The 27992-nt window shown below is 42.7% G+C and overlaps 2 protein-coding genes across 3 annotated transcripts; both read left to right on the forward strand.

Moving 5' to 3' along the window:
- Positions 1-268: 268 nt before the first annotated feature.
- On the forward strand, positions 269-10424 carry rcbtb2 (regulator of chromosome condensation (RCC1) and BTB (POZ) domain containing protein 2). Of its 2 annotated transcripts, none has more exons than XM_008290362.1 (12): positions 269-348; positions 1566-1700; positions 2572-2722; positions 3487-3653; positions 3745-3903; positions 4359-4466; positions 4566-4708; positions 5039-5229; positions 5930-6056; positions 8283-8422; positions 8508-8638; positions 8751-10424. In XM_008290362.1, exons 2-12 carry the CDS (start codon positions 1575-1577, stop codon positions 8889-8891), a joined length of 1584 nt encoding a protein of 527 aa, XP_008288584.1. In that variant the 5' UTR covers positions 269-348; positions 1566-1574; the 3' UTR covers positions 8892-10424. The 2 variants fall into 2 exon arrangements, with proteins under 2 accessions (XP_008288584.1, XP_008288583.1); XM_008290361.1 differs by having other exon boundaries at positions 292-446.
- Positions 10425-15985: 5561 nt separating this feature from the next.
- lpar6a (lysophosphatidic acid receptor 6a) lies at positions 15986-18485 on the forward strand. The gene has a single exon (XM_008290364.1). The coding sequence runs from the start codon at positions 16773-16775 to the stop codon at positions 17865-17867; it is 1095 nt and encodes a 364-aa protein (XP_008288586.1). The 5' UTR covers positions 15986-16772; the 3' UTR covers positions 17868-18485.
- Positions 18486-27992: the final 9507 nt, after the last annotated feature.

Below are 27992 nucleotides of genomic sequence, written 5' to 3' on the forward strand. Positions count from 1 at the left end.
CTGGATTTTTTTGATTAAAGTCGATGGATTGTTGGCATTTGAAAGAAAAATCCTTTAATATCACGAATTTCCCCATTAAAATGTTTTATTTTTTAATTTTTTTAAAACTCTGAAGCCGATAGTTTTGTAATGACTTGCTATGAAACTGACAATTTGCCAATAACAAACTTCAGAAGCTTGCAGCTCCGCCGGTCCGTGAACGCACCGTCCGATTAACAGGAAGTAAAGTGGTGTTTTTTTCAGGCGGTGGTTGTAGCGATCAAAGCTAGCTACAACAAGGTGCAACCCGCAGCGGCTGATGTGAAACTACGCCTTTACCAGACCTCCGGACATGACTTCATCACCAAGGTTATTCGCCAAATATGTTGGTTGACAGTTTTTAAATGGTTCCCGCTGGTAAGAAAAAACGGCGTCGCGGAAGAAACACTAGCTAGAACAACGGCAAGGTAACGTCAACAGTTGGAGCCGTCAGCGGCTCCCAGCAGCAGCAGCAACACTCCTCACGCTAATTAGCTTAATAGTTTTTGTTGGATAACACTCTTTGAGTTGACAGTTTCCGTTAGTAGTAGCTGACACGTTAGCAACTTTTGTGCTGCTAGCTTAAAAACGCAGCCTGTAAGTTTTACTACGCAGCGTGCTGAGTTTCTGCGCTGTCGGTGTTTTCCTCGCTGATTTGAAGTGTGTCATAAAGGCGGTGTGTTCAGGGCGTCCATGCTAAGGGCAAGTTATTACTCACTGAGAGGTAGCTTCTCCAGTTTTGTTCAGGTATGACAGAAAAGCAGGGCCTGTATGAAACTTTAGAGTGTTAGTTAATGGTGTATAGACTTCAATTTTGGACGCCTGGTGCTTGTGATCCAGCTGGATGTAGTAGTAGTGTCACAAATATGTATTACGTTGGCTGTAAAGAAGGAAAAAAAGGCCATGCACAAGGGGTACAGTAGGTTTTATGAGCTTATATTTATCTTTAAAAAATAAAATCTAGCTGATTTCTGATCTTCATTAATTGCAGAGGCACAGGCAGCACATTTAGCACCCATTCATGCTGAGAACATCCCCTGACGTGTGTTTTCTCCATGAACATATTGTGCAGATTGTATTTATGGTAAATGTAGAGATGACATAACCTGGGCTTTTCTCACTCTGTCAGTAAACACACAATGTGTTTACCCCAGCCAGTGTGCATACATGTTTTAATCCGTTTATAAAGCTGGGCTCAGTGCCCAGATACTGTCTGCTGCTGAGCACTTTGAAAAATAGTAAACCTGCTGGATAATTTATCAACTCGCTTTTTACTTTCTGTTGCTTTATTTGCTGCTAAAGATGATCCAGTACTTAATTTCTATTACATTTCATTTTGGCATATTCATTCAGCTGTTTAGATCTTTTTTAACAACTAGACCAAAAAACTAATTTGTAGTTTACGAACTAGAGCAGAACATGACAACACACTCCTGCTTGACTGTGACTCAGCATTTTGCTTTACATTCTGAATCAGTTCAGTCTTGTACAGTACAGTTGCCTTGAATTCACATCTGTTTTAACTGTGTGTCTTCCTCTTTTCACAGTTGAATAGTATGCTGGACGTGGGGAAGTGGCCAGTGTTTGCGCTCCTTCCTCCTGAGGAACTACGGCTTATCCGGCAGGCTTGTGTCTTTGGCAGTGCTGCAAATGAAGCCCTCTATGTCACAGTTAACGATGAGGTAACATGAGGTCGCTTTAACCCTCTTGTGTATATCGAGATACCTTGCAAGGCTTGAAAGACTGAATCTACTTTTATAATATTGATTTGATTGTTTATGCTTTAGAAATGGATCGTGAAATTGTTCAGGCCTCTCACTCTCTCGCTGATACAGAGAGCAGTTCCAGGCAAAGGGATAAGCAGATAGAATGAGGCTATCTTTAGCCATATAGGCCTAATACCTGAGCAAGCTCCATTTTTATCCCGGGGAAAGGAGCCGTGCGTGCCTCATCTTTCCACCCTCGCTTATTTGTTTGTCCCTCTGGCACAAACAACTGATGCTTCAGAGCAGCAACTTGTGCAGTTAGAAGTGTATTTTGGTGGATTTCACTTCAAAATTACAGACTATATTACATTCAGTCTGGCCTGTGTGCACAGTTATTACTTTTATTGATTTTTTATTTCATACAGAAAACATTTTGGGAAGGCAGTATTTCTAAAAAGATCATTTCAGAAATTATTACTGCTGCTAGTGCTGAAATAATTAATCCATTAGCTAACTGGTCGCTTGACAAAAAAAATCAAGTTTAAATCTCCTAGGCAGTCACAATTTGATATTTTCTAAGATTTCTGACTTTATTGAATATGTATTAAAAAAACAAAACATTCATTGATGATATTAAATAGTAATACCAGGTGTGAATTTCTGTTTTTGTTTGGTAGTATTTTACATCGGGACCCTTTTATGTAACCTTAATTACAATCATGCACATGAATGTTTATCTTTAGGCAAGTCCCACCAAATATTTACGGGGGTATCAGTAGAATCAGTACATGTACGTATCATTTATTAGCATCAGTAGCACTAAAGCTGTGTTGTCTGGTCTTTGCAGGTCTTTGCTTTAGGCACCAACTGCAGTGGCTGTTTAGGGCTCGGAGACCTTCAAAGCACTATTGAGCCACGCAGGATTGATGTGTTGTGTGGAAAGAAGATTGTGTCCCTGAGCTATGGAACAGGACCACATGTGGTTATCGCTACTGCAGGTAATCCAGTTCAGCAAACTTTTATTTGTCTCCAAGGTGAAATTTCCACAGGAGGCAGAGGAATGAGATCGCGGGCAAACAAGGCCACACAACGAAAATCGAGTTTTACGACGCTTCTGTGTCGTTGCTGCCCATATTGTGTCACCGAGAGAAATTTATAACACTTTACCATAAAACATTACACTTATATGAGTTAATGTACTATAAAAGTTCATGTGTATTCAAATACATGCTTTAGTTTTGACTGATCTGTTTAGATAATGGCTTGTGCCTTTTTTCCAGATGTCTTCACACTGTTTAAATGTGTGGTGATACGTAGCAATGGTAATCTTAAACTCCACGTCGTATCTGATGATGACCAGTTATTCATTCATTCTTCTATTCCATGTGGAGAAACATGTTCCCCAATTTAAATTGCAGTCGCCGATAGTACAGAAAACAGCTAGCTGCTGCCATACTGGTGTGATCAGTGTTATCCTGCTGCCTCCTTGTCTACTAAGTTTATTTATGTGTGTCTATTTTTGTGACACTTTTTCCCCACGTGCAGTTCAGTTTAGCGTTCCTCTCCTTATCTTCCCACTTCTGTTGTTTTCCAGCTATATTTAAGCTCCATAAACGCAGAGTAAACAGTATTTGTGATGTCTGATAGGAGTTGTGCTGAGCCCCAGCTGTAAACCATGTGAAGTCGACCGCTTCTTATCTTTTTTTTATAAAATATTAACCACTGTGACAACATGAATAAAAGTTTACCTGCTACTGTCTAGACGGAGAGGTGTTTGCCTGGGGCCACAATGGCTACAGCCAACTGGGAAATGGGACCACCAACCATGGCCTGACCCCTGCTCTGGTGTCCACTAACCTCCTCAGCAAGAGAGTGACAGAAGTGGCCTGTGGCTCCCACCACACTATCGCCCTTACAACCGATGGAGAGGTGATTTATCCCTTCTTGTGACCTTGATTTAGTTGGTTTCTGCTTAATCTGAGTATTCTGTAGGACGGTGAACATTTATCTCTGTGTTCAGGTGTATGCGTGGGGCTACAACAACTCTGGCCAAGTAGGTTCAGGATCTACTGCCAACCAGCCGACACCACGACGGGTCAGCAGCTGCCTGCAGAACAAAGTGGTGGTTAACATAGCCTGCGGTCAGCTCTGCTCCATGGCTGTACTGGACAACGGCGAGGTAATGGGCCACAGCAGTACGCAGATGTTTAAAGGGGGCTAAAATCGGCACTGTACAAGAATGGAAGCAGTTTGTCGGACCGCATTTGAAATTAAAAGCACATTAACCTGATTCAGATGGCTACAATTGACACCAGATGGAGAAAGCAACTGTCATACAGGTTGGGGAAGATATACAATATAGATTCAGGGAATAAAACATGCATTTACAGTTTCTCAAGGATGTATTTGTAGTGTTTCTCTTGGTTGTACACACGAGAGTTCCATAAACGGCTGTGAAACACGTTGGAAAAGGAGAGGCGTTCAAACCTAGTGTATCGTCTCACCTGCACACACTCCACCAACCACGGCACCAAGAGGTGTGAACACTGGATTAACAGTTTCAGAAAGTTTGCAGAAATATTTGGATGCAAGCCCTTGTTTGTGCATTTTCTGAATTTGTCCTTTTGTTTGTAGATATATGGCTGGGGCTACAATTGCAATGGACAGCTAGGTTTGGGCAACAATGGAAATCAGCAGACGCCGTGTAGGATCGCTGCCCTCCAGGGTGTCAACATCGTCCAGGTGAGATCCTGAAGAGCACTAAATCTCAATAAAACACTGTTTTTGTGTGTTTATCTCTGTTGACATTCACCTTAAACGCACTCTTCCTTTCAAATACAGGTTGCTTGTGGATACGCGCATACACTGGCATTGACGGATGAGGGGTTTGTTTACGCCTGGGGAGCAAACTCTTATGGGCAGTTGGGAACAGGCAATAAGAGTAACCAGGCTCTCCCCACCCTAATAAACACAGACAAGGAAAGGTTAGTCCTCTGCCATCGCCTCGTTCAAAATGAGCAGCAACACATCATGTCACTGCAACAAGTCCCCGAGGGCTGCGTGATAAGATCCTGAGAGATAAATCTGTTTAGTCGCTTAACGCCTCAAGTGTTATATGTGTTTTAATATCACAGAGTAATAAAGATTGATTCTTGACTCTAAAGAAGTGTCACTGGAGAAGTAGTGCTCACTGTGGAAACATGCTTCATTTTACTTCTTACTAACTATATTAGAAATATTTCAACACACACACTTCATAAGAAGGCTATAAACTCGTACTTCTTTCACGTTTGAATGCTGCTTTCTCTCTCCAGGATGGTGGAGGTTGCTGCATGTCACACCAGCCACACGTCAGCTGCCAAGACGCAGAGCGGGCAGGTTCTGATGTGGGGTCAGTGTCGAGGTCAGGCCGTGGCGAGCCCCCATCTTACCCATTTCAGCAGCACAGACGATGTGTTTGCCTGCTTCGCCACACCAGCAGTCACGTGGCACCTCCTCTCAGTAGGTGAGTGTCTTATAAGAACACACAGGTTTCTTAAAGTCGAGAATTATTAGGAAATTTGGTGTTAATTATTTGCCATTTCTGTCTTTGTCGCATTTACTCTGCGATCAGTTAATTATGCAGCGGGCACATATCTGTGTGTCATAGGTGCAAATTCCTGGAAATGGTCTAAGAAACAAACAGGAAACTCTGTTTCCTCTCAACGTCAGACAAATGTTTATGTGAACTCAGCTCCAACTGACGACCACGACCATGTCACTTTGAAAGCTTCATTTTATTGTTTACATTCCATTTTCAAACTAATGACATGTTTAATAACATTCTGCTAAATTAACAAACCGCTGAACTCATCAGTGCTCTCATGAGTTCAGTCTTTTTGCTGAGAAACAAATAGTGGCACCAATTAAATTTTGTGATTCCCTACAATTTCCTTTTTATGTCCCCTACAGAGAGTCATAACTGCATGGTCCAAAGGCATCGTCTTTAAATGTGATTTAGATGAAAGAATGTATTTTAATACCCAGTAAATGCTGTAGATGTGCTCTATCTTTACGGTAAAATGCAGCTGTTGTTACGTGACAGTAAAAGTAGTCACAACACATAATTGAGCACTTACCCAGCTGCATAGATAGTCTTACTTAGAAAACACTTTATTCATTATTTCTTCATTTTAAAAAAACATATTTTTTCTTTGTTTTTGCAGACGGTGACGACTACCTGACAGTTGCTCAGTCTTTGAAAAAGGAGTTTGACAGTCCCGAGATTTCAGACCTGAAGTTCTTGGTTGACGGGAAGTGCATCCATGTTCACAAAGCGCTGCTGAAAATCAGGTACAGAAAACAAGAACCACTTGGTCATTATACTATACACTCAACTATAAAATGTAACTAATGTGATGATTATTTTCCCACCTTTAATTTTTGCAACTTGGCATTAGGCCTGGGCCATGTAAGTGCGACGTCCTGACGATAGACACTTTATCAATACAACAAGAAGTTTGTTTGAGAGAGTGTTGGATATAGTTAAATGCAAGCACCTATGAAAGCTTATAATGAAAACACAAAGTCTGGTGACATAAACAAACCCCGTGTTTCTCCCTCCTGGATCATAAACAGCCTAACTTGATAACGGAGCCCCTTTGTCCTGATGGCCTCCAGGTTTTATTTGTTTTCTTGATTTAATGTGTGTTAAAGTGAGATCATCCCTGTCTCCTTATTTATTTATATTTACGTGGGTGATTTTATTTATTTGTGTCTGCTTTTAATTGTAGTGTTAACATTTAAATTATTACTTGTGTACCTTGATAAATAGACCAAAGGGGTTCAATTCAAAGTCAGCCTTTATTCTTCTGATCTCTGTTAGAAATAGATCATCAACATCGACTGAAGTGATACATTTTCCGCTGCATCGCCCCAGTTGACATTTACTTTTTGTAATGCTTGAATGAATTTTTTTGTTCAGAAGACACTCTTTTGGCTTTTGGCTTCCTTATTTGATGAAGCTAAATTAGGAATTGTTTTCGGGTGCACGTAATGATCTTTGTGGAACTGAAACAGCGTCTCCAGGTCTTCCTCCCTGATGTCTGACTGCTGCCTGCTTCTCCATCCTGACTTTCATTCTGGTCACATGGGTTTATTTTTCACATTCAGAGGTTGTGCTCGATCGCGTGTGATGAGAACGCTCGGTTTACCACCCTGGGATTTTCGAGGAAGAGAAACACACTTTGATATTGCAGAACTGGCTGATTGTTAATTATAGAAACCTTAAAATCAAAACAACAAAATACATTTTTTAAAATTTGTGCAGCCATCATGGCAACACACTCACTGAGCCGTCTCTCTGTGATGATGAATTTAACATACGGGCTGAATGCTGTTTTTCCAGTATTTGAACTTCATCTACTAGACAGAGTTTCCTTGTCTTTCCTGTTAAAAGTCATGGGGAAGCAAAGACGGGCCTATTGTTTCCCGTGCTTCTTTTTATAACCACACTTGAACACAAAGTATCTGCATTCCAGTCCCTTGCTCTTTTGCACTGTCAGTCGGAAGGAGCCAGACTGTCTGCAACGTCAGCCTTCGCACACATGCTCACACGAATATGCAACAGTGCAAAGCGTCTGCTTTGGCGAGATCACATGGAAATGATATGTTTAAGACGCATTCGAGAATGAAGACTCAGTTATTTGTTCGACCGCGTCCCGAGAAGAAATGATAGAGGCAGTGTTTTGAGCCAGTCGACATCAGCAGTGAGGGAGGTTTGAAGGGGGGAAAAAAGAAATGTTAATCAGTGTTCCTAATGCAAGAGTCTGTAAGGAACAAATTGGAAAAACACTGTGGGCTGTAGTTGTTGGCACAGTGACTCCACTTTGCCTCAGGAAGCACATTACGGCCTGAAAAGGGAATTTTGAGTTAAAATATGCGATGTGTAAAATGGGGTTTTTCAGCTACGCTTCAACAGTAGCAATTACACTCTTAATACAAGACCCATAGCTATTTCTGTAGACGTGTGCAGGAATATTAACTGTTGTTTACGCTTGACGCTGTTTTTGAGTTCCGGTAGACAAACGTTGGAACACTAATGATATTTAATGCGGCGAGTTAAATCAACCAAACACACGACACACTGTAGGTGAGACGTCAATATCCTGTGTTACAAAGTCAGCGCTTCGTGTCATTTTTAGCTTCTCAGTTAATCACGTATACTTCTGTATACACACAGTCTATCTATATTGCATATTATGCTGTTGATTTGTTTGATATTTGTCCTTCATATGCAGCTGTTATTTTCATTAGTTGTTTTTTTTTTGGGCCAAAACTCAATGTTCATTGGATGCTAATGCAGTTTTCATTAAGTGCCTACTGCGCTGTGGTATTTGAAAATGATAATAAAACTACTGTATATAACCTCGCTTTGAGATCTTGGACAGTAAGATGTTTTTGAGGCACTTCAACATGATTGACATAGACAGTAATTTGCAATATATATGCAAACACTTGCTGAAACAGTCTCCATGCCACCAGAGTACTCACCTATTCCTCCTCCTCCTCCTCCTCCAGGTGTGAGCATTTCCGTGCGTTGCTGAATGAAACGGACGAGGATGCCATAGAAATCCACCAGTTCTCATACCTGGTGTACAGAGCCTTTCTGGAGTATCTCTACACCGACACGATTAACCTGCCACCAGAGGATGCTATTGGTAAGTTGTTTACAGCCCCAAGAGAAAACCTCGAAACGAGTCCGTGCAGCCACACTCACCTCATGTGTTGATCACGTGTGTGCAGGGTTGCTAGACTTGGCGACGTTCTACCGAGAGACAAGGCTGAAGAGGCTGTGCCAGGAAACGATCAAGAGGGGCATTTCTGAAGAGAATGCCATCACTCTGCTCTCTGCTGCTGTCAAGTATGAGGCCCGGGTAAGCTCATAGCCCCTGACACACAGTCAAAACACCATAGCGGTGGGGGCCTACACAGTAGCTAGTCCGTTATACTCCTCAGCACTGACCAGATAGCCCTCTTCATTTTTAGGACCTGGAGGAGTTCTGCTTCAAGTTTTGTGTCAACCATCTAACAGCTGTCACGCAGACGCAGGCCTTTGCAGACATGGATCATGACCTGCTCAAGAACTTCATTAGTAAAGCCAGTCGCTACGGGGCCTTCAAAAACTGACTAGAGTGCCGCCAGTAGTGACGGATTCAACACGATGAGGTTTAAGCTCACAGAGGAGTGTGTGCCCTCGACCAAAGTAAACACCCAGCAGCTCAGCACTTCAAAGACTTGTCTCTGAGGATGTAAATAGTGGCGAGGCAAGCGGGTTAAGGTTTCACCTACAAAGTGATGCTGCTGCTGCTGCTGCATTACTGCTCTAAACCTTGGCCCAAACACGGTGGTTTGCGTGGGGTGTAGATGTTGGTTCACACCACCGGCCCGCAGAGGCTGAAGAGAAAGATGTGCCACAGTGGTTGTGTGTCTGTTGTTTTTGTGTTACTGACAATACGCTTGGCTGATTCTGTGTCGGATTCATTTGATGCAGCCAGTCAACACGCGGACGGTTGCAGGGATTCCCCACACAGCTCAGCAGACAGGATGCCTGAAAATGCTGAATGCTTTACATAATCTCTCGCAGTATGAAGGTTTAGGGAGTTTTTTTTTTTTAAATCACACCGCTATTTATTAGTCAGTAAAACAAATTCTCAATATCATTCTGTAGTACTGTACATTATGTCTGATCAATATAGGCGGGAAGTGATCAGCTACACACAAGTCAGCCATCAATCAACTCTTCACATTGTGCTGCTTTTCTTTCAAGCCTTGATTCTCAAACTTTCTGGATTGAGAAGTCTTATTTAAGTCTTCAGTTTTAGAAAACGTATATTTGACACCTTTTTATGATCGCTTAGTTTATATCCGGTCAATGACAATGTTTATCTCGCGTAAGTCGCTGTTTTGCCACTTTGTTTTATATTGTAGTTATGCTTTAGTTATTCATATGCCATCCAAACTCGCAGTTGCTGTTTGATATTTGTATTGACTAACGTTTGCACTGTTTTGCTGTAGACAGTTGCTTTCGCCACCACGTAGGCAGACCAATTAGAAAAAGGATGCAGTCAGTTACACATTTATGGGAGATAAGAGCATTCGACTGCATGCTAACTTGTGATCAGATTAACCCTCTTTGTGCAGCTGTACACTACGTTACACGAACACGTTGTTTCCCGTGTATCCCGTCAGTGACGTTACACTGTAGATGCAGCTGATTTTACAGTTGCGTTTCATTGTAATTTGGTATGTTTACAAAAGTTTGGTTGTTTTATTGTTTTTTTTTTTTTTATTGTTAACATGTTGGCAGCAAACCTCTGGTTCTTTTTACGAGAGTTTCTTTATAAGTCCCACCTGGTAGCACCTTGTGGTAATGGAATAGTTCTGGCTCAGTGTAATTGCCAAGTCTCATGTAGGACCACAGGGTCTTTAAATGTAGTTACCAGATAATTCCATCTTGAGTTCCTTAATTAGTCTGACTAGAATGTAACAACATGTTATTACTTTAACAAGCCAATTAGTATATTTTTTTTGGAACATTTTGATAATTACTAAAATTGCCAGTGTGTTGTCATTTTGTATGAAAATGCTGTGAGCTGCTTACAGTGACTCTAATGGTTACATTTGACAATGTACTCTATATTAAAATGAATAACTACACGATTTGATGTATGTGTTCTTGCAAATCCCACTGAGGTGACTGTTTCATCAACAGCAGCCATCAGGGGGCAGTATGAATGTTTCTCGTGCATCTCTGCTGAAAGCCTGCTGGTTTCACACCTGCTTCACACTTCAGACCGTGTGCCTCAATCATCACCCTCCTGCACATCAGAGGTGCTTTAACTCAGGCATGCATTGACTGTAAAAAATAAAAAAACAATAGATAATAACGACTTTGCACACAGTGAGTGAAATGCATGCACTGAAAGAGACATAATGCATCACTTCATGTACAAACTAGTTGTTGTATAATTTCCTCAGGAAGTAGCACCTATGAGTGTATACTGCAACCTACTATTGCTGGTGTTTCACATGTACTCATCGCGAGCAAGCTTCTGCTAACTCACGTGTATGCCTGCGTGGCTCCTAAAGTGTGCTTTTGCTGTCACACGAGCCGGTCGGCCTTCGTACAGATTTCCAATACCTGCCAATAAGTTCCAGGATGTAGCCAGAACAGCAGGGATGCCTTACAAGATAAGGGAATCCAGTTTAATTGGCGTATATTGAGCAAATTGACAAAAGCTGACAATGTGTTTTTCAGTCCAAAGGGTCAAGCTATGCTGGAACATAACAGCATGTGTGGGTATGTTGTGATGAAAACCAGATCACCAAGTCACAGACGATAATTCACTTACTTTATTCCAACTGATGGCTACTCCCAAAACAAATGATGTTACATTTACGCCCACATGGCTCTGGAGATAGTACACTATGGAAGTTTTCTGCTGCTTTTAACTAGTTGGGGAAGCTGCAGGATATTATAGGTCACATCCACATGCAGCATTTTTGCTATATACGGTGATAATTTGATTTATTTTCACGTCTGTTCATTTTGCATTACTCTTGTCGGGGACCACATGTTTGTCATTTCACCTTATTAGGTTTCTTTTTAAGGGGCCCTTTCATCGTATAGTATGCAGAATTAGGTCGTCAGTCGAGCTAATATGTTATAATCTGGATAAGCCTAAGACTAAACATACGTACACGGTCGCACAAAAATTACTCAACACCGCAGACACACATGTTAAACGGTTTACATGGCAAATGAGGAAGTGCACGCAGCTGCTAACGGTAACTGGCTCACTGCCACCTACAAATTCCCCTGCACCCTTTCCAAAATGTGATCCAAATTATGTATTATTTGGTCACAATAAATCCCTTTAATTAGAGAGAAGAGTTGAGAAGAAGGGAAAAAAAATTCCCTTTGAAATGTAGTGGGGTTGGAGAAGTGGCATAAAATGGAAAGTAAAGCAGAAACAAAATTCAAGTTCAGAGTAAATGTGCTTACTATATTTTTGCACCACTTACCTTCTTTAATTCTAATTAAAGAATATCCTGCAGGGTTTTTCCTTTGTGGCTTCTGTTCTCAACCTCTGTGTTGATCTTATAGCATGTGAAAGGTTATCGGTTCTGTTTGGTTTCTTTTTTTATTTTTTATTTTTACCATCTTGATACCGGTGTGTGGCTGCGATGCGGTCGTTTCTTCAACCCGCATATATGAGTACAGAGTTTCAAAAAAAAAAAACCCAACCTGCGTCCTGTTTCACACTAATCTCTGACTCTGATATGTTGATTCCTTTTAGTTTTGTGTGAAACCTGTACATGTGCAAGCTCTTCTTTTCTCTGCATGGCTATCCGGCCGTGCAATATAGCTTGTTATACCCTTCTGCGGTTTAACAGTCTGCTCACTCGGGACGACGGTGCACCCTAAGACATGTAAATGAATGGTGAAGCAGAAAAACGAGACTATCTGCTCGACTATTTCTGGTCGGTGGAGAGGGTGTTTGTATAAACCGTGAGGCTTTACCCTGAAAAAAATGGTACAACAGTCGAGGTTTTTAAATTCCAAACATGGTGTTGGGGCCTTTTAATGCCAGGAGACTGGACAACCCCAATAATGCTGCTTGTCAGAGCTTAAGACTTAAGGTTTCATACAATTTACTCACATGCAAAGCTGCGTGTTAAATCGAGGACGCTAACATAGACACTTTACAATACGCAGGGGCTAAATCTGGTCTGTACTATTTATTCATTTATTGGTGTCTGCTATCTTAAACAGACGATCGCTTTTGTTTTCCGGTGCGAGTGAACCTGACACTTCACCCACTTCTCTTGGACTGCAGCGTTACAGTTTACACTACAGACACTGCCAGGTTAAAACAAATAGATGACCACAAGCTGACACTTTTTTTCAACACAGTACAGTCAGTAGTTGCAGTTCCGGGGGGGGGGAAGGTGAAATGTGAAGTGCTCGTGGGTGGGAAGTATTTATTTTACAAAGCAGTCAAAAGCTTTAGTCGATAAGGCAGCGTGGGGGAGCACAGAGATCCACAACACATCATGACTTTCCAAAGAAGATGAAGATAAAGTTACCTCACTGACTAATATCTGTGTTTGTCATATCTTCTTCAGGTATGTGGTAGAAAGCAGCTTCAGGCATGTTTCAACGATAAAAAGCCCAACCTGATACGCCCATTAGGACTCTTCTTACTTTCTTTTTAAAAACAGTATTTCTTCTATGTTCACTTGTGACACAAAGATGTATGAGATGTGTGTCAAGGCTCTGCTCTCCTGGAAAGCCTCCCAGACCTCACTGGTTTGTGTTCAGACTGTTGTGATGTTTGTGGACGCCAGCACAACAATTTCTGTTTCCAAGGTGAGCAGGAGAGCGCGAGTTGTGAAAGCCCTTTGAGTTTCAGTTCGAGCACCCGCGGTCCAGAATGTCCCGTTTGCCAAGTGCAACTTCTGTTCTGCAGTTTCCATTTGGGCTGCTTGCGTTTCACCTCGCAGTCGTCGAACGCCAATCGCCTCTGGTGCTGAAGGATGTGTGTTGTTTTAGACGCACCTTCAAGATTAATTTGTTATTCTGACGGTCGTAGGAGTCGCAGATCTTAAAACTAAAGTCCCTAAATGGCTTGTCCCGAGCCATACACAACTGTATGTCGCATCAAATTTATATTTCAACTTGTTATACACCAGTTTAACATTATTCAACTAATAGGAATGATGTGGACACAGTATGTTGCGCTGCTGATGCTGGTTTTCCAAACTTCAAAGCAACTTCCACCAACTCCTTGGCCATTTAAATATTTTATTTAGATTTAACCTGATGTGTGTCATTTGGAAGATATATCCAGTTAGCATAGCGCAGCAGGTTGCCTGGTTCTAAACAAAGGTAAAAAAAAAGATCCACTTGCCTTTCCCCTTAAAGCTCAATAAATAACACTGCCTGAAAAGAGCAATATATATGCTTTTGACTGGAATTTTAAAGAAGTTGCTGCAACAAACCCAGACAGAAGCCAAATCTGCACCTTTACGGAACATCTTTTTTGGTTTTCGCAGCACATGTCATCATCCGTTGACTGGATGTTTCTCACAGGAACAGCTTTGGGGTTCATTGCACAACAACGCGAAGTACATTTTCGCATGTCGAGCCTTCGGTGTTAACGTTGACCTCATGTTGCAGCTCTTTGGTTTTGATTTGTCAAAGTCTGAGGTCGACATTAAAATTCGAAGTCTGCGTCCGACCACACTCGTGCCTGCCGCTGATGATCATTACACAACGATGTTATGTCACAAACCGTTGCTTTTATTTGAAGGCTTCAGTCTTGGCCTTGGGGGTGCCAGACTGTTTCCTGGCATTGTGAGAAATTTAACAGTCCAGGGATTTCAGGCACATGTTTTTGTTTAGTGACCACATACTTGCATGTGAAGAGCTTGTTTTTATGTGCTGGATGGAACTATTTTGCGAGGGGAAAGACAATAGTACAGGTTTTTCTACTTTCTTGAACGTTTCACTCCAGCCTTGATGATGTTTATTTTGTTGCGACTTGACAAAGAGAGGCGCGCTGGCCGTAAAACACCCTCTGTCTCTTTGATTCCCTGCGAGATTTCCCTTCATTTGTTTGCATAGTGGTGGTAACTGTGAAGTCAGAATGAAGCATCTGCGGATTAGTGTCGTGTTTCTATCACTGGAGTCGGGAAAATATTGTTGCAACCAATAACAAGCAGCCGAAGTTGTCTTTATCTTTGCATGATCTTATTCAGCTCCAAAGAGCGGATTTAGTGCAAAAACAACCGTTTGATCTGCCACACAAGCGTTCGTTTACTGACAGGAAACCCAGCCAGGTAGTGTGCTTCCTATTGGACACAGTAACCACCACCAACACAAATAGACTCAAACAATTTACAGTGCTGGCTCGCTACAGGGCTGATCAAGAAGCTGAGAGCTCTTTCAACTTGTCTTAGACTAATTATTTATAAACTCCACATTCCTCCCTGCTAAGATACTTCACTCCTAACAAATGCCTCAAAGTTTTTTAAGCGACTGCCAAGAGGAGAGGGGAACTTGAATGGTAGTTTTAACAATTTTGAGCCGAAGAGAGAAAGTTGTGGGCACCGAGTGACGAGCGAAAAAAAAAAAAAAAAAAACCCGCTGAACAGAGACTCGCTTTCTGTTCTGCCTCATTTCTGATGTCGCCGGGAAAATAGAAAAAGCTGTTCTTCTTCAGCGGCCCACACAAGCTGTCAAAAACAACAAGGAGACAGTTGAGTTTTCATCAGACCTGCGGAGGCCGTCACCTCAGGCACTTCCAGGGCTTCACAGAACTTCTCAGGCACTTTTGACCTCCCGTCTTTATTAGGGGCTTGACTGATAAAGAAAGAAGACATCAAAACACAATCTGACAGGGGGAGTTTTTCAGATTTTTTTGACCTCTGTCATGCTGCACAGCGATGGGGGAAGTATTGAGTATGTAAATGCAGCAATCAGTGGGAAAAAAACGTAATTAGAAGTCTTGTTTTTAAAAATTCTACTCTTTTTAGCTGAAAAATGTCAGTTTTACATTGATTATAAAGAGCATGTTATTAAATCAGCAGTAGGTAATTATAAAGCAGTATTTCATGATGCAGTTTGTTAATTTGGTGCAAAGTTTAACTTAATTTTATGAACTCATCATGCTTCCTACATGAAAATAATACATTGATTTGCAGGTATAGTTACCCTATAGCTGCTAAACATGTAGTTTAGAAGACTTGCATTCCATCACGTAGTCATGTTTCTACTCATGACGCACCTTTAAATGTTTTTAGAGTTTAATTTCTAACAGAGTATTTGTAGAAAACTAACTTTTTATCCGAGATTCCTGGTCTTATGAATGCACATGTTTGAATTAATTTTAAAGTTCCCCACATTTTCATTCATTCTAAACTTTTTCTCACTCCTCAGCCTCATAAAAAAAAAAACCCTCCAAAAATATTTATCTTAAAGAATTCAGTTGCCAAGCTTTAGTAAATCCTGAGCACCTATAAAGTTTTGATGAGCTCCCCCCCCCGTCAATGCAGTGTTGTTCTGGCTGATTCTTAAACTGTAAAGAGCAGACAAAGGGATAGGAGGAGTTGGACGAGGGGCGGTGGGAGGAGTTACTACAGCTGCTCTCCCTTCCACTCAAAGTACAAAAACTGCCTGTGATACCGGCACAAAGGAGAAGTGGAGACTCCATCTGAGTGTGATGAGTGCTGAGCAAAAAGCCCTCGAGGCTGTTAGAAGGAGAGCCGGAGAGCCCCCGAGTGACCCGCTCAGTTAGCAGCAGACAGAAAGAGAGGGAACAGGAAACAAGAGGACAGACAGTGAAAGACACTCACGTTGTCACACAGAGCAGAAGATCCACTCAGCCGTCAGTCTTGGGAAAGCAGCATGGTGGTTTGTGGTCAGGACCTTGTGAGAGGTGGAAAGTTTTTGGCGACTTTGCTGTTTTGGAGCTGAAAAAGGGACAAAAAGAACCAACAATACAGGACTGAGTTTTTTTGACAAAGAGAAGGAATCCTGCCATGAGGACACCTCTCTGAGTGTGGATATGTCATCATTCGCTGTGTGGACTGAGCAGCTCGGACCTTTTTGAGTGAAAAGGAGGCAAGTTTGGGTGACTGATTTATCTGAGTGAGTAAAAAACACACAAAAAAAAACTGAGCTTGTAACTTGTGGGGTGCAGCCTGATTGAGAGACAGGGCAGGGGGAGGGGAAGACGCTCCGGCCTGGATCTCTGTCCTCTGGGAGGGGTCTTTTCAACGTGAAGGAACCCCCAAAATAACTCCCATCGAGACCAGGGGAGAGAATGACCATGTGCAGCAGTCCTCTCTAACATGGACAGCTGTGTTTCAATGCATCCCAGGGTTGGACTGTTCTGTTCTCCGCTTTCCATTCATGGTCAGTTCATTGTGGAGGGCAGCGCTTTCATTATATAGCTATTACATAATAGACACCCCTCATCCCTCCACTCTTTGTCTCTCATAATGTACAACACGACCACCCTGATGGACAATTCTTCCACGCAATGGTCTGCAAATACCTCAGCGAACGGAACCTGCAGCAAGAACGATGGGTTCAAGTACCCGCTGTACAGCACAGTCTTCAGCATCGTGTTTGTGATTGGACTTATCACCAATGTCGTGGCCATTTACATCTTCACCTGCTCCCTGAAGCTGAGGAACGAGACCACGACCTACATGATGAACCTGGTGGTGTCCGACCTGCTGTTCGTCTTCACGCTGCCACTGAGGGTCTTCTACTTCATCAACCAGAACTGGCCTTTCGGGGCGATGCTCTGCAAGGTCTCCGTCTCCCTCTTCTACACCAACATGTACGGCAGCATGCTCTTCCTCACCTGCATCAGCGTGGACCGCTTTCTGGCCATCGTGCACCCGTTTCGCTCGAGGATGCTGAGAACCAAGCGCAACGCCAAAATCGTGTGCACCGCCGTGTGGGTGCTGGTGCTGTCGGGGAGTCTCCCCACGGGGTTCTTGTTGCAGACCACCTCCAATGACAACAAGGGAAACGCCACTTTCTGCTTCGAGAACTTTTCGTCCAAGCAGTGGAAATCTCACCTGTCGAAAATGGTGATCTTCATCGAGACGGTGGGCTTCATCATCCCTCTGCTGCTGAACGTCTGCTGCTCCATCATGGTGCTGCACACTCTGCGTCGCCCCCAGACGGTCAGTCGCGGAGGGAAGATCAACAAAACAAAGATCCTGCGCATGATCATCGTGCACCTTTTTATTTTTTGCTTTTGCTTCATCCCCTACAACGTGAACTTGGTGTTCTACGCCCTGGTCCGCACTAAAACTTTAAAGGGCTGCTTTGTGGAGTCGGTGGTTCGAACCATCTACCCCATAGCCCTCTGCATTGCTGTATCCAACTGCTGCTTTGATCCCATTGTTTACTACTTCACCTCAGAGACCATCCAGAACTCCATCAAGAGGAAGTCTCAGGTCAACAGTGCGTATGACGTCAAGTTCTCTGAGGCCATGCAGTCAGAATCCAGCTCCAACCTGCAGTGCAGCCTGAGGAATCTCAAAGCTAAAGTCTTCCACAGCGAGTCCTCAGTGTGACAGTTGGGCCGCGGCATAAAAGGTAAAGTCCATCCATCCATAAAAAGACAAACCTCCACGAGACAATGGATTTCTTTTTTTTTTTTTTTTTCCTTTGGAGCGCTTTATCTTATCTAAGTCTTCTTCTCAGGGCAAATGACTGGACGTGTCCTTGGCAGCCTCTGCTTCACAGTGTTACTACATGACCCTTTGTTCACATCTGTGGATTTGTTATTACTACTTACTAATTTCCCTTTTCCTGTGGAATATACTGTAATTGTGTTAAGCACAATTACTCTGCCAGTGACCTGGAAGGGAATGTGATCACTGAACAGCGGGACAGTTATGATATTGACTGCTTCATGTGCCTGTATATGTGTACATTTCTGTGGTAAGTTGTGGTGCTAACTTTAGAGTATTATCTATTAAATTAACATAAAGTTATATCAAGCTATAGCTGTACAGGGCTTTAAATCGTGAATTACAGATAGGTCACAAAAGTGCCTTGTTGTTGTTTTGTTCTGGCAGCGTTTCATTGTAGACTCTTTGTCTTTATTGACCATTAAATGCACTGACAGAGTTCTTCATACTGCACTCATGCCATAGTAATGAATAAAAGTCATGTACTGTCTAAAACAAGCAGTTGCACCTGAAACCTTTTGTCTTTTGAATGAAGAAAATGCTTTAAAAACTGGAACATGAATTATTTCGATTATTTAACTTTCAGTATAACATAACAAACTGAAACTCTGAATCACTTCTTGGCACAACATCTTATTTATTTACTAAATGAAACCTCATTAGACTACTCTTCCACCTTCACTGTGTGCAAATCAGAAGACTGAAGCAAACAAGTGTGACTTCACATCACCGAACTTCTCTAATATTTGTCCTACTTGCAATGTGGAGGGAAAGAAGTGGAAGTAGACAGTCTGATGAAGTTTGTGTTGCTGCCACTGGGGAGTACCAGCTTCCTGTGTGGCAACCAGTGGTTAAAGAGAGAGGAAGTCGTCATTAGTGGCAGCTGACAAAAACAGGCTATTCACATTTTGAGGCAAACTGCAGATGAATGTGTTTGTAAATGTGCTGTAAACCCTCCAAAGTGAAAAACAGCGTTAAGCGAGACGTGGGGCGGCGCTGGAGCGGATCGGCTTATGTAGAGTTAAAGCAGTGCCGTGTGTGTTTTTCTTAACCTAGATAGGAATTCCATTTTATCATCCTGTAACGTTTTGTTTGACTCCTTCACAAGGACGTGGTGTTTTGAAAATTTAACCGTTCCTCTGCCTGAGAATAGTACAGTCTGTGCCGCTCTGCTGTAAATCAGGAGGCCTCTGATGCGCGTGGGATTACGATTCTAAGCCACGCGGCGTTAAACTTTTATTAAATAAGACCTGTGTGAAATATTTGTCACGCTGCGGACAAATGTACCAGCGATATGGCATCAGCGAGGAGTCAACACAGCATGTGAGAGAGAGTAACAGAAAGCACATGGAGCTTTATTGACATAGCCCGAAGGTCAGTCGGCGGCACTTTTATTCACACCCCACCTATAACTCCGGTTCTGAAGCCATGTGAGCGAGTCAAGGACGGGGTTAAAGACCTGGGCTGTTATGAAAACAAACAAGTATCTGCACAGAAGGCTGTCTTCATCTGGCCAGCTACAACAGGACCTCATGCTCGCTGAGCCTCATGAACCGTGTTAAGTGTCAAGAGGAAAATCACACATCACTGATTCATCACTATGCGCGATTGTATAAATGAGTTAGGTTGCGTTTTCTGCGCGTACGGTCTGACTGCCAGGTGTTTTGGGGCTGTTGACATCTCAGCCAAAGGTCAGAGCAGCAACAGATGCAGACAAACAACAGAAGTCGCACTTTGAATGCAGTTAAGATTATCATGGCGACTTTCCAAACCTTTTCATTTTGGACCAGAAGCAGAGAAATAAGGGAAGTGAATTTAGATTTTTTTTTTGCGCCTTCCTCATCAACGGACTTTTTAGTAATGCTTCCCCTCTATTAATAAGCATGTTGCTCAATTTCAAAAAAACATGAAGCTGTGTTTACGCTACAGTTTGATGCTTGTATAAAGCGACCGTATCAGGGATCGGGCCTCTCACGTGAACCCAGCAGGCTCTTCTGCATACACAACAGTTATCTAATCGGCCTGACCTCTCCTTCCCAGCAGGCTGCAGGATGAGAAAACACAGACGCTGCACCGCTTGTCATCGCATACATTCTGTTCTGCATTGCTCTTGTAATTTCAGATGAGGGGGGGAGCCTTCATCAAAGCGTTCCCGTACGGTGTGAGATGCACTGAGGATCCGTGAAATTTTGTCGTGCGATAAATTTCCCAGCAGTAAACATTTCTGACATCTAAAGAAGGTTTGACTTCCATTAGTTGCAAAGTTTTTTTGTATAAACCCGCCTGTAGAGCTTCCATCCCATAAATAAGTAATTAACGACGGCTGGAATCCTCCAAGGCCGCGCAAGAGAAGAATAATGTTTTGACTGAGAAGCCGCCTTCGTCAGGGTCAGCGCAGTTAATGTCATCCTGCAAGTCTTAGTGGAGACAAAAACAAGTCTGGATCTAGACTTACAGCCTCAGGTTCGTATTCTCCTGTGATAAATCCGGCATATTTTCTCCAATGAACCTATTAATAGCCACTTTGAAGTTGTGTCAGTGCGTGTCAGGAGTAATTTCTGCTGGGGGCACTGACAGAGACCTCCGTTTGTTTGCGCTTTCGGGGAAGAAGAGGCTGGGCCGGGTAGGTGCTGAGGTCCTCATCCTCAGATTCAGCTCCGGATCACATGACAAAGGAAGCGCCTATCCCTCTAAATGGATGTGGGGGGAAGGGGGGGGCTTCTGCAGGGGATAATCAGCCATTTTTTCCTGCATGTCTAAGAGGATAAATTAAGTAGGAAATGACTCCTGATATGGCAAGTGCCCATTTGGATAGCTGCACCATTTTCCCACTAGAATCCTCCTTTAGCATCTCCGATACAACGAGTCTCACCTTGGTTTTGTGGAAAGTGGGTGTTATTGTATAGAGCGTTTGTCACTCTCTGGGGGGAAGGGGGGGTAGAGAGGGTAGGAAGCAGACGACTTGCTTGCCAAATAACTTTCCTGACTAAGAAGGCAATAAAAACACACTAAACATTACTTCAGGTAATCAGTTGTCAGGATGTGGTTTGACAAAAAAACAAAAAGAGAGAATGATCTTGTTTGTGCTGGCACAACAGACTCACTCATTCTAAAATCAGAGGCAGCACTGAACTAATAACGAGCTCTGGAATGGGCTCAGCGTCTGCAAGGAGGTAGGTAGGCTACATAACCGGCCAAACAGTCGCGTGTAATCTTCCTAAACTCCCCCCGTCGCCTCCGACCATAAACAGGTCTTATCAATCCCTGCAGGAGTTATGCGACCACATCGAGTCTGGGGTTGCATAATATCTCAGGAATGAAGCAGAAAGCAAAAAGCGGCGTGTTGTTCAAACACTCCCTTCATCAGGGTACCGAGGTGTCTATGAAAACATGCACAAAGTGTTCAGTCTCCTAAGAGGACCAAAGCCAATGCTGGCGTCCAATGTATTTCAGCAACAAGGAAATAAATTTGGGATATTTCATCTAAATTTGACAGATAAATGTGCTCATAATTCATACAATTCTTCAGATCGCTGAGTCTTTACCTCGAGGCGAGAATTAAGCCTGTTACAGCCTCTGTGTGTCTGTGTGTGGCATCAGCCAACCACTTCCTATGCCGAGAGATGATTCACGGTGGAAGATTGCTCAAACTGAAAAGACTCGCGGCAGTTTAGCTTTGAATTTTTTTTTTACTGTGGCATCATTTCACTTTTTGTGTGTGTTGCGGGGAAGGGTGAGATGATGGTGTGACTAAAAAGAAAAATGTTGAAATATATCAGTTGTAGTTTGCTCAAACTCAGGAGCTGCAAGTCCCAGCACGGCGAGAGAAATTAGTGGGAAAAGGTGTTCTCGGTTCTGACTAAATCTGGAACCTACTGGGAATTTACGTGCACTGACACACACTGTTGGAATACAGTTTTTGATTTATCTTTTGGAAACGCCTCTCTATTAAGACACTCTGCTGTGAAGGTTGTCTCCCATACACGTGACATATAGCAGTAAATCCAAATATTCTTTTGTTTCAAGCCTGACTAACCATGGCATTACAGGCTATTGAAAAACACACACACACACACACACAAAGATTGGGTGTGTTCTGCTTGATGAGACAAGTTGGGGTTTCCTTCGCTGGAAGTCCTTCCTGTGGACACTCCTGAGGCTTTAAACAATGTGTGACCAGCCAATGTGAAGACATTAATCCTCTCCTGTAGTTACAGCCTCTAATCAGAGCGAACAGCCCACTGGTGCAACTGACAGCCTCATGAGAGAAAGGAAAGGTCACCAGGTCGAACCCCACAAGAGCCACATGTCCTTCCCGTCCAGTAAATCCCTCCATGCAGCAAATAATGATATAAAACTGACAAAAACGTTGTGAAATGTCCCCGTAGAAAATAGATTTGTTGCAGTAATGCTGTTTATTATACTGTGGTATTGCAGTATCACATTTTAAAGTGTTTCTAGCTTCATTTTAAATAATTTGATTTATTTAATTTATATTATCACATTTTTAAAAAGCTGCTCCAAACTTTGCTGAATCCTTATCTGCCTGCTCGCTGTACATGGCTGTGGATAAATGTAGAGGAAATAAAAATAAATCAACTTTTTACACAGCAGTTCCACTAAAGCACATGGCAGGATCAGTGATACCCGCTAACGCTGCAGCACACACACACTCATAAACAAATGCCCATAGCACACTCCACAGCACAACCACACATAAAAGCTGACGCTTACAGGTCAGCCTTGAGGTCAGCGTGTTCCCCGTAAGGAATTTCCACCGAGCCTCGCAGACCACACAATACTTTCCCTCAGTTCCTCGGCAGAATTCAGTCTCCTGGAGCCACAGAAAATCACACTTTAATTCGCTCAGCCCACATTTGTCTGGAAGCCGCGGTTCTTAGTAAGATTTAATCACAGTCATCGTTTATTCTGTGAGTTTCTGTTTTTAAATAGTGATCTGTCTCCCCCCAGAAGAGCTCTGCAAGAGTCAAATTTACACATGGCATGCTTCAAATATGTCCTTTTTGAAGCGGGATCCTGCTGAGACAATGAATTGACGCCTCTGGGTGGGAAGAACAAGGCTCATTGATACCCCTGAGGTTATCTGCGTTGCTCCAAAACAAACCACACAATTAGCCCCATGTAGCAGACTAATAGGTCCGAGATAATTCCAGCAGACACAGAGGTACCATAAAGCAGCCTGATGGTCCATAAGAGAGAACCTATAATCATATATTAAACGGGCTGTTTCACTTATTTTACACTGCATCCACATTAAGGAAACAATTTGCAAGTTTTAGCTGCTTAGTCAGAAATAATTACTTTCTAGGACGATAAACCATCTTCTGGAACCTCAGCTTCTACACAATAGTTTGCAAATAATAATACAAAGTACATGTGGGTTAGTAAATGAGCCATCACAACCATGGTGCATGTGTTACCACAGAGCAGCACATTCTGTAGTCCTCAGTGTGTGAAACCTTCACACTGATACAAACAGTGCAGATGTTCTGAGCGCTTGCAAAGTCAAAGCGGCCTGACCGATAAAGGCATTAACCATTAACCCACCATAGATCACTTCTTTGTTGTTTGAACTTGCGCAGCAGCGTGTACTATTTGTGATCGATGAGATACACGACTTGTTCCACTCCACAGAATCACAAGACTGAATGATGGGATTCATGCTGGAGCCGGCGCTGCTACACTATCTTTTTTCATGCTCGAATGAATCTGTGACTTAATGAAGCTTTATTTTCCTTCCGACCGATGAAACTTTTCATGTGCAACCCAATGCAGGAGCTCATTTAAAGGCAAATTCAGAGTCTCACGGACACACTTTAGCTATTTAAATAAAATGCAGTGCCTCATCAACAGATAATTCAAAGTTATTTTTGAAAAAAAAAAGTCTTTCCATGCTGTTCTCTTTCTAATTAAAAAGTCATGTACACTGTGGGTGTATTCATTTCAGAGTTTTCTTTGCTGCATTTGCAGCCGGTGCAAAAATCTCAGACTCATTACCATACCACAATGCACGAGGCTGCTTTAAACAGAATATAAGCAGCGAGAAGATGGCGGGGGTGAGATGTTTTACACAATAAGCAGAGGCGCAGCTGAAGTTTCTGGTCAGGGGGTGGACTGTATGCGATCAGTGAGGTGAAAAGGACGCAAGAGCTTAAATTCATTCTTATTTCTGACACAACAAGAGAGAAAATGAAACTTGTAAGTTCAAGACTGCCAGTTAAATTGAGGAACTGGTGCACATTGTACACCATCAGATTGCTGCCGTCGAGATACAACCACACAGCGGAAAAAACACAAATCTTTTAAATGCTTGATTCATTCAAAAAGTTGTGAAACAGTTGTTTTCAGTGACCTGCACCGAAGCCACGAGAGAAAACTCTCGTCTGCTGCGGCTCTATTATTGGCCCAGAGGAAGGACAGCAAAGCCAGCAGAGCCTAAAGGTGGACCAGCTCATCGGGAGTCAGCAGGCGTGTGTAAGCTTCAAACAATAGTGCCATTTGAATCTTGCAAACGGCCCCTACACCCTGCGTGGAGCCAGCAGTGTCCCACTTCACAGAACCAAGGATCCAAATTTAACTGTTCCTGACCTTTTTTACTTTGAGCCGCTGATGAATTGTGCAGTTCCACGACAAAAACCCTGCTAAGCCACGCCAGTCTCTATTGTCTGATACAGAGCCACAAAACACTGGCAGCAGACAATGGAGGGTCACTGCAGAGGGCTTGAAATAATCATAACAATGACAGCTCTCATATTTATAGTTGCAAAGAGACTCCCAACTGCTGAGCCCAAGTGCTTTGTTATTAACAGGAAGAGCTGCTCCACATGAAGAATAAACAGCACTTCTCTTTACTGGGTGAGTCATGGTGACAGGTTCCATGGTGTACTGCTGAAGACTATACACGCCTGCTAAAAACTCAGCATAGAAGCCGATGGAGCTGTACGTCTAAATCACAAACATGCTGCAAACATGCAACAAGCCGGTTTGCCCCGAATGAGAAAGGAGAATTTTGGTAGAAAATGCCTTTCTAAGCATCGGTAGCCAGACAGAGATCACTGGGTCATCTTGCATCTGCAGAGCTCTTCCTGAGTGAAACTGGGGCGCTCAGAAAGCAGGCCACGAAAACAGGGAGGCAGGGAGACAAAAGGGGAATAGAGATGGTGGCAGATAATGAGCCAATATTTCATCAAGGGCGACGACAGCAGCCGAGGGTCGAGGTGTGTGGACAACGTCCCAAAAAGATAAAATGAAAGGTCTTTTGTGTGTCGTTCGATAAGAGGGGATGTTGCTTGATTGTTTGCTATCGGGTCACCAGGATGAGCAGGATGAAGGACCTCAGATTAGGTGCAGCAGTAACTAGAAAACGCAACTTTACTGTGACTACTGTGTTCATGGTGCAACACAGGATGTTTCAAAATGTCCAAAACAGAAAGCGAGAAGGGAAATGCTACATCACCACGTGTGCCTTGGTGCGTCTTTGCAGATTTTTTTTTTGCACGTGTTTGGTACTTTGCTTGCACGCGAGCTTCAAAACCAGGACAGTGTGGTTGAACTTGCACTTGTACACAAACAGTCGAAAGGTGACGGGTTTCGACTCGGAGGGTGACATGACGTTCTTGCGGAGCATCATTTACGGCTAAGTTTCACCCGGTGGTCAGTAAACTGAGTCATAACAAAAACAGAATTGAAAATACAGATGCGTTTCCACTTTGACCTCTCAAGCTGAACGTTAGGTGTAGGAGTGTTGCGCGGACGCACTTTATTCAAACAGACATTGCTTTTTGTGGCCCATTTATAGCCACTGAGATACAACAGACAGAACTTCACATCCTTCCTGCAAGAGGAAACCTCTGTTCATCTGCTGTTCGGCGCTATGTTTTATGAAGTACAGTAACTGTTCAGTCAGGATTTACTTTCAAGCCAGGTCATGCACTTTTATGCCAGCAGTCAAAGGAGGTGGACAAAATAAAAGAAACAGCTGCAAAAACCACTAGCGCTTTGTTGTAAAGACTTTGAGGCTCCTTTTTATAGTTTTATGGTGATGAATAATATAAAACAAAGGGAGAGAAAAAAAGAAAAGGAGATTACAATGTGGCACACAGAACATAAAATGAAAACTGTTGTTTCATTTTCATCACCCGCTGTGCGTCTGTCGTGAATGTTGGCTAATTTAGATTTCTCATTGCAAGACAAACAATTATTTTGACGATCTTTTGGAGAACTAATTTTCCATTTAGACCAGACTCTTCACAACAAAAGCCTATAATTACCACATAACCTTGTTTGATGTGTGTTAATTTCAAACCAAATAGCAGAAGTTTTTTGACACCTTAGTCTAGGGAACATAAACAGAACTCAGGTTTCAAATAAAATGTGGCAAAATGCTCAATATCAGTGTGTAATAAAGAACTTTAATGAGATAAAAAGTCATAAAAAAATCCTGATTCTGATGAAGAAACATCTAAAATGTGGCAAAAATACTCAGTAGTGTGTAATAAAGAAATTTAATTAGAGAAAAAATAATCTAAAGTCATAAAAGATTCCTGAGTTGATGAAGAAACATCTCAAATGTGGCAAAATACTCGATGTAGGTATCAAATAAAGAACTTCAATTGTTAAAAAAAATCTATAAGCATAAAGAAATTCAGATTTAGAAGAATAAACATCTAATCGAGATTTTAAAAAAAATAAAAATCTGAGTCAGACTTTCTGGTGCTCAAGGCTTTGTCCATTGATGCTTGAAGAACTGAGACCATACAAATTGAATTCCACAAATTCAAGCACCCCAGACTCCTCAGTTCAGCTGTAAAGACATTGTCTTTAGTCCGTCGTTGACACTAGTGGGAGACCCTCCTATCTGCAGGACACAGACCACGATGACGTTGTAACGCTACGCCGCTTTATCTGTACGTCTGCTGAACATGCACATCTTTGGAGGTACGAGGGGAATTAAAAATAATTTTCAAAAGGCCGGGGGGCTGGACTGTGAGCCCTGGATGGGGTTTCATTGTGGCTTCAAGATAAGCGCTGAACTGCAGCCCTGAGCTTCCTCAATAAAATATATCATGGGCAGATATTTGGCCCAAAGCCTCTCGTAGTGTAGCGTGGCGTTCTCCCATCAGCCAATGGGAGGCTGCACTCACTGGAGGGAACTTCGGCAGCTGGATAATCCATCCCTGGTGTGACTGTTGGTGAATCAGCATCGGCCTGGTTTTGTTGACTCAAGGGTCTGTAGTATCTGCATCCTGTTGGGCCCAGACTGTCGTGGGCGAGGCTTGGGTTTTATTCCTCCGTTGCCAAACATGTGGTTGTACTATTGTTTGTCTTCGTTCCGAGCTTTTAATTTGGCAAAACAAAGAAAGCAACAGGTTTTACTTGTTCCCTTACATTACAAGTCTTTTTTTCTCTACGGGGTGCCAACAAACTAGAACATTCACTTAACTTCACATATAAGCAGAACTGGTCTCACAGATTTATCCGACTGCATGTAGTATTTAACATCAGGGCACTTTAATTATATCTGCAGCTTTTCCCAACCGTCCCAGCTCCGAAGGGTTCACATCAGTGATTTCAAACTCCACCTAGTGGTACAACATCTACAGTAGGAGAGACGAGAGCTATCATCTGTGTCTGCACCGTTTTCACAGCACATTCAGAACAACAGCTAAAGGAGGCCAGATGTATGCTTTGTTAGCGTCTCATCAAGAGAATAAAGAATACCAAAGACTGTTTAGTCTACTTTTGATATTGGAGAGGAAACGGGCTTCAAAAGGTGCAGGCGGGCTGAAAACGGTGCGACCCCGTGAAGACCCGGCTTCTCTGTGTCTAATATTTCCTGCTTCCCCCGACAAGCCAAACAGCAGCTTCCAGACGGCCTCAATCTGCTGGGAATGTTATCATTGTTAACCTGAACAGCACACAGCAGATGTTCCAATCAAAAGCGAAACAACACACACACACACACACACATGCATCTCAAGCATC

Source organism: Stegastes partitus, unplaced genomic scaffold, assembly GCF_000690725.1.
Source record: "Stegastes partitus isolate 25-593 unplaced genomic scaffold, Stegastes_partitus-1.0.2 Scaffold668, whole genome shotgun sequence".
NCBI lineage: Eukaryota > Metazoa > Chordata > Actinopteri > Pomacentridae > Stegastes > Stegastes partitus.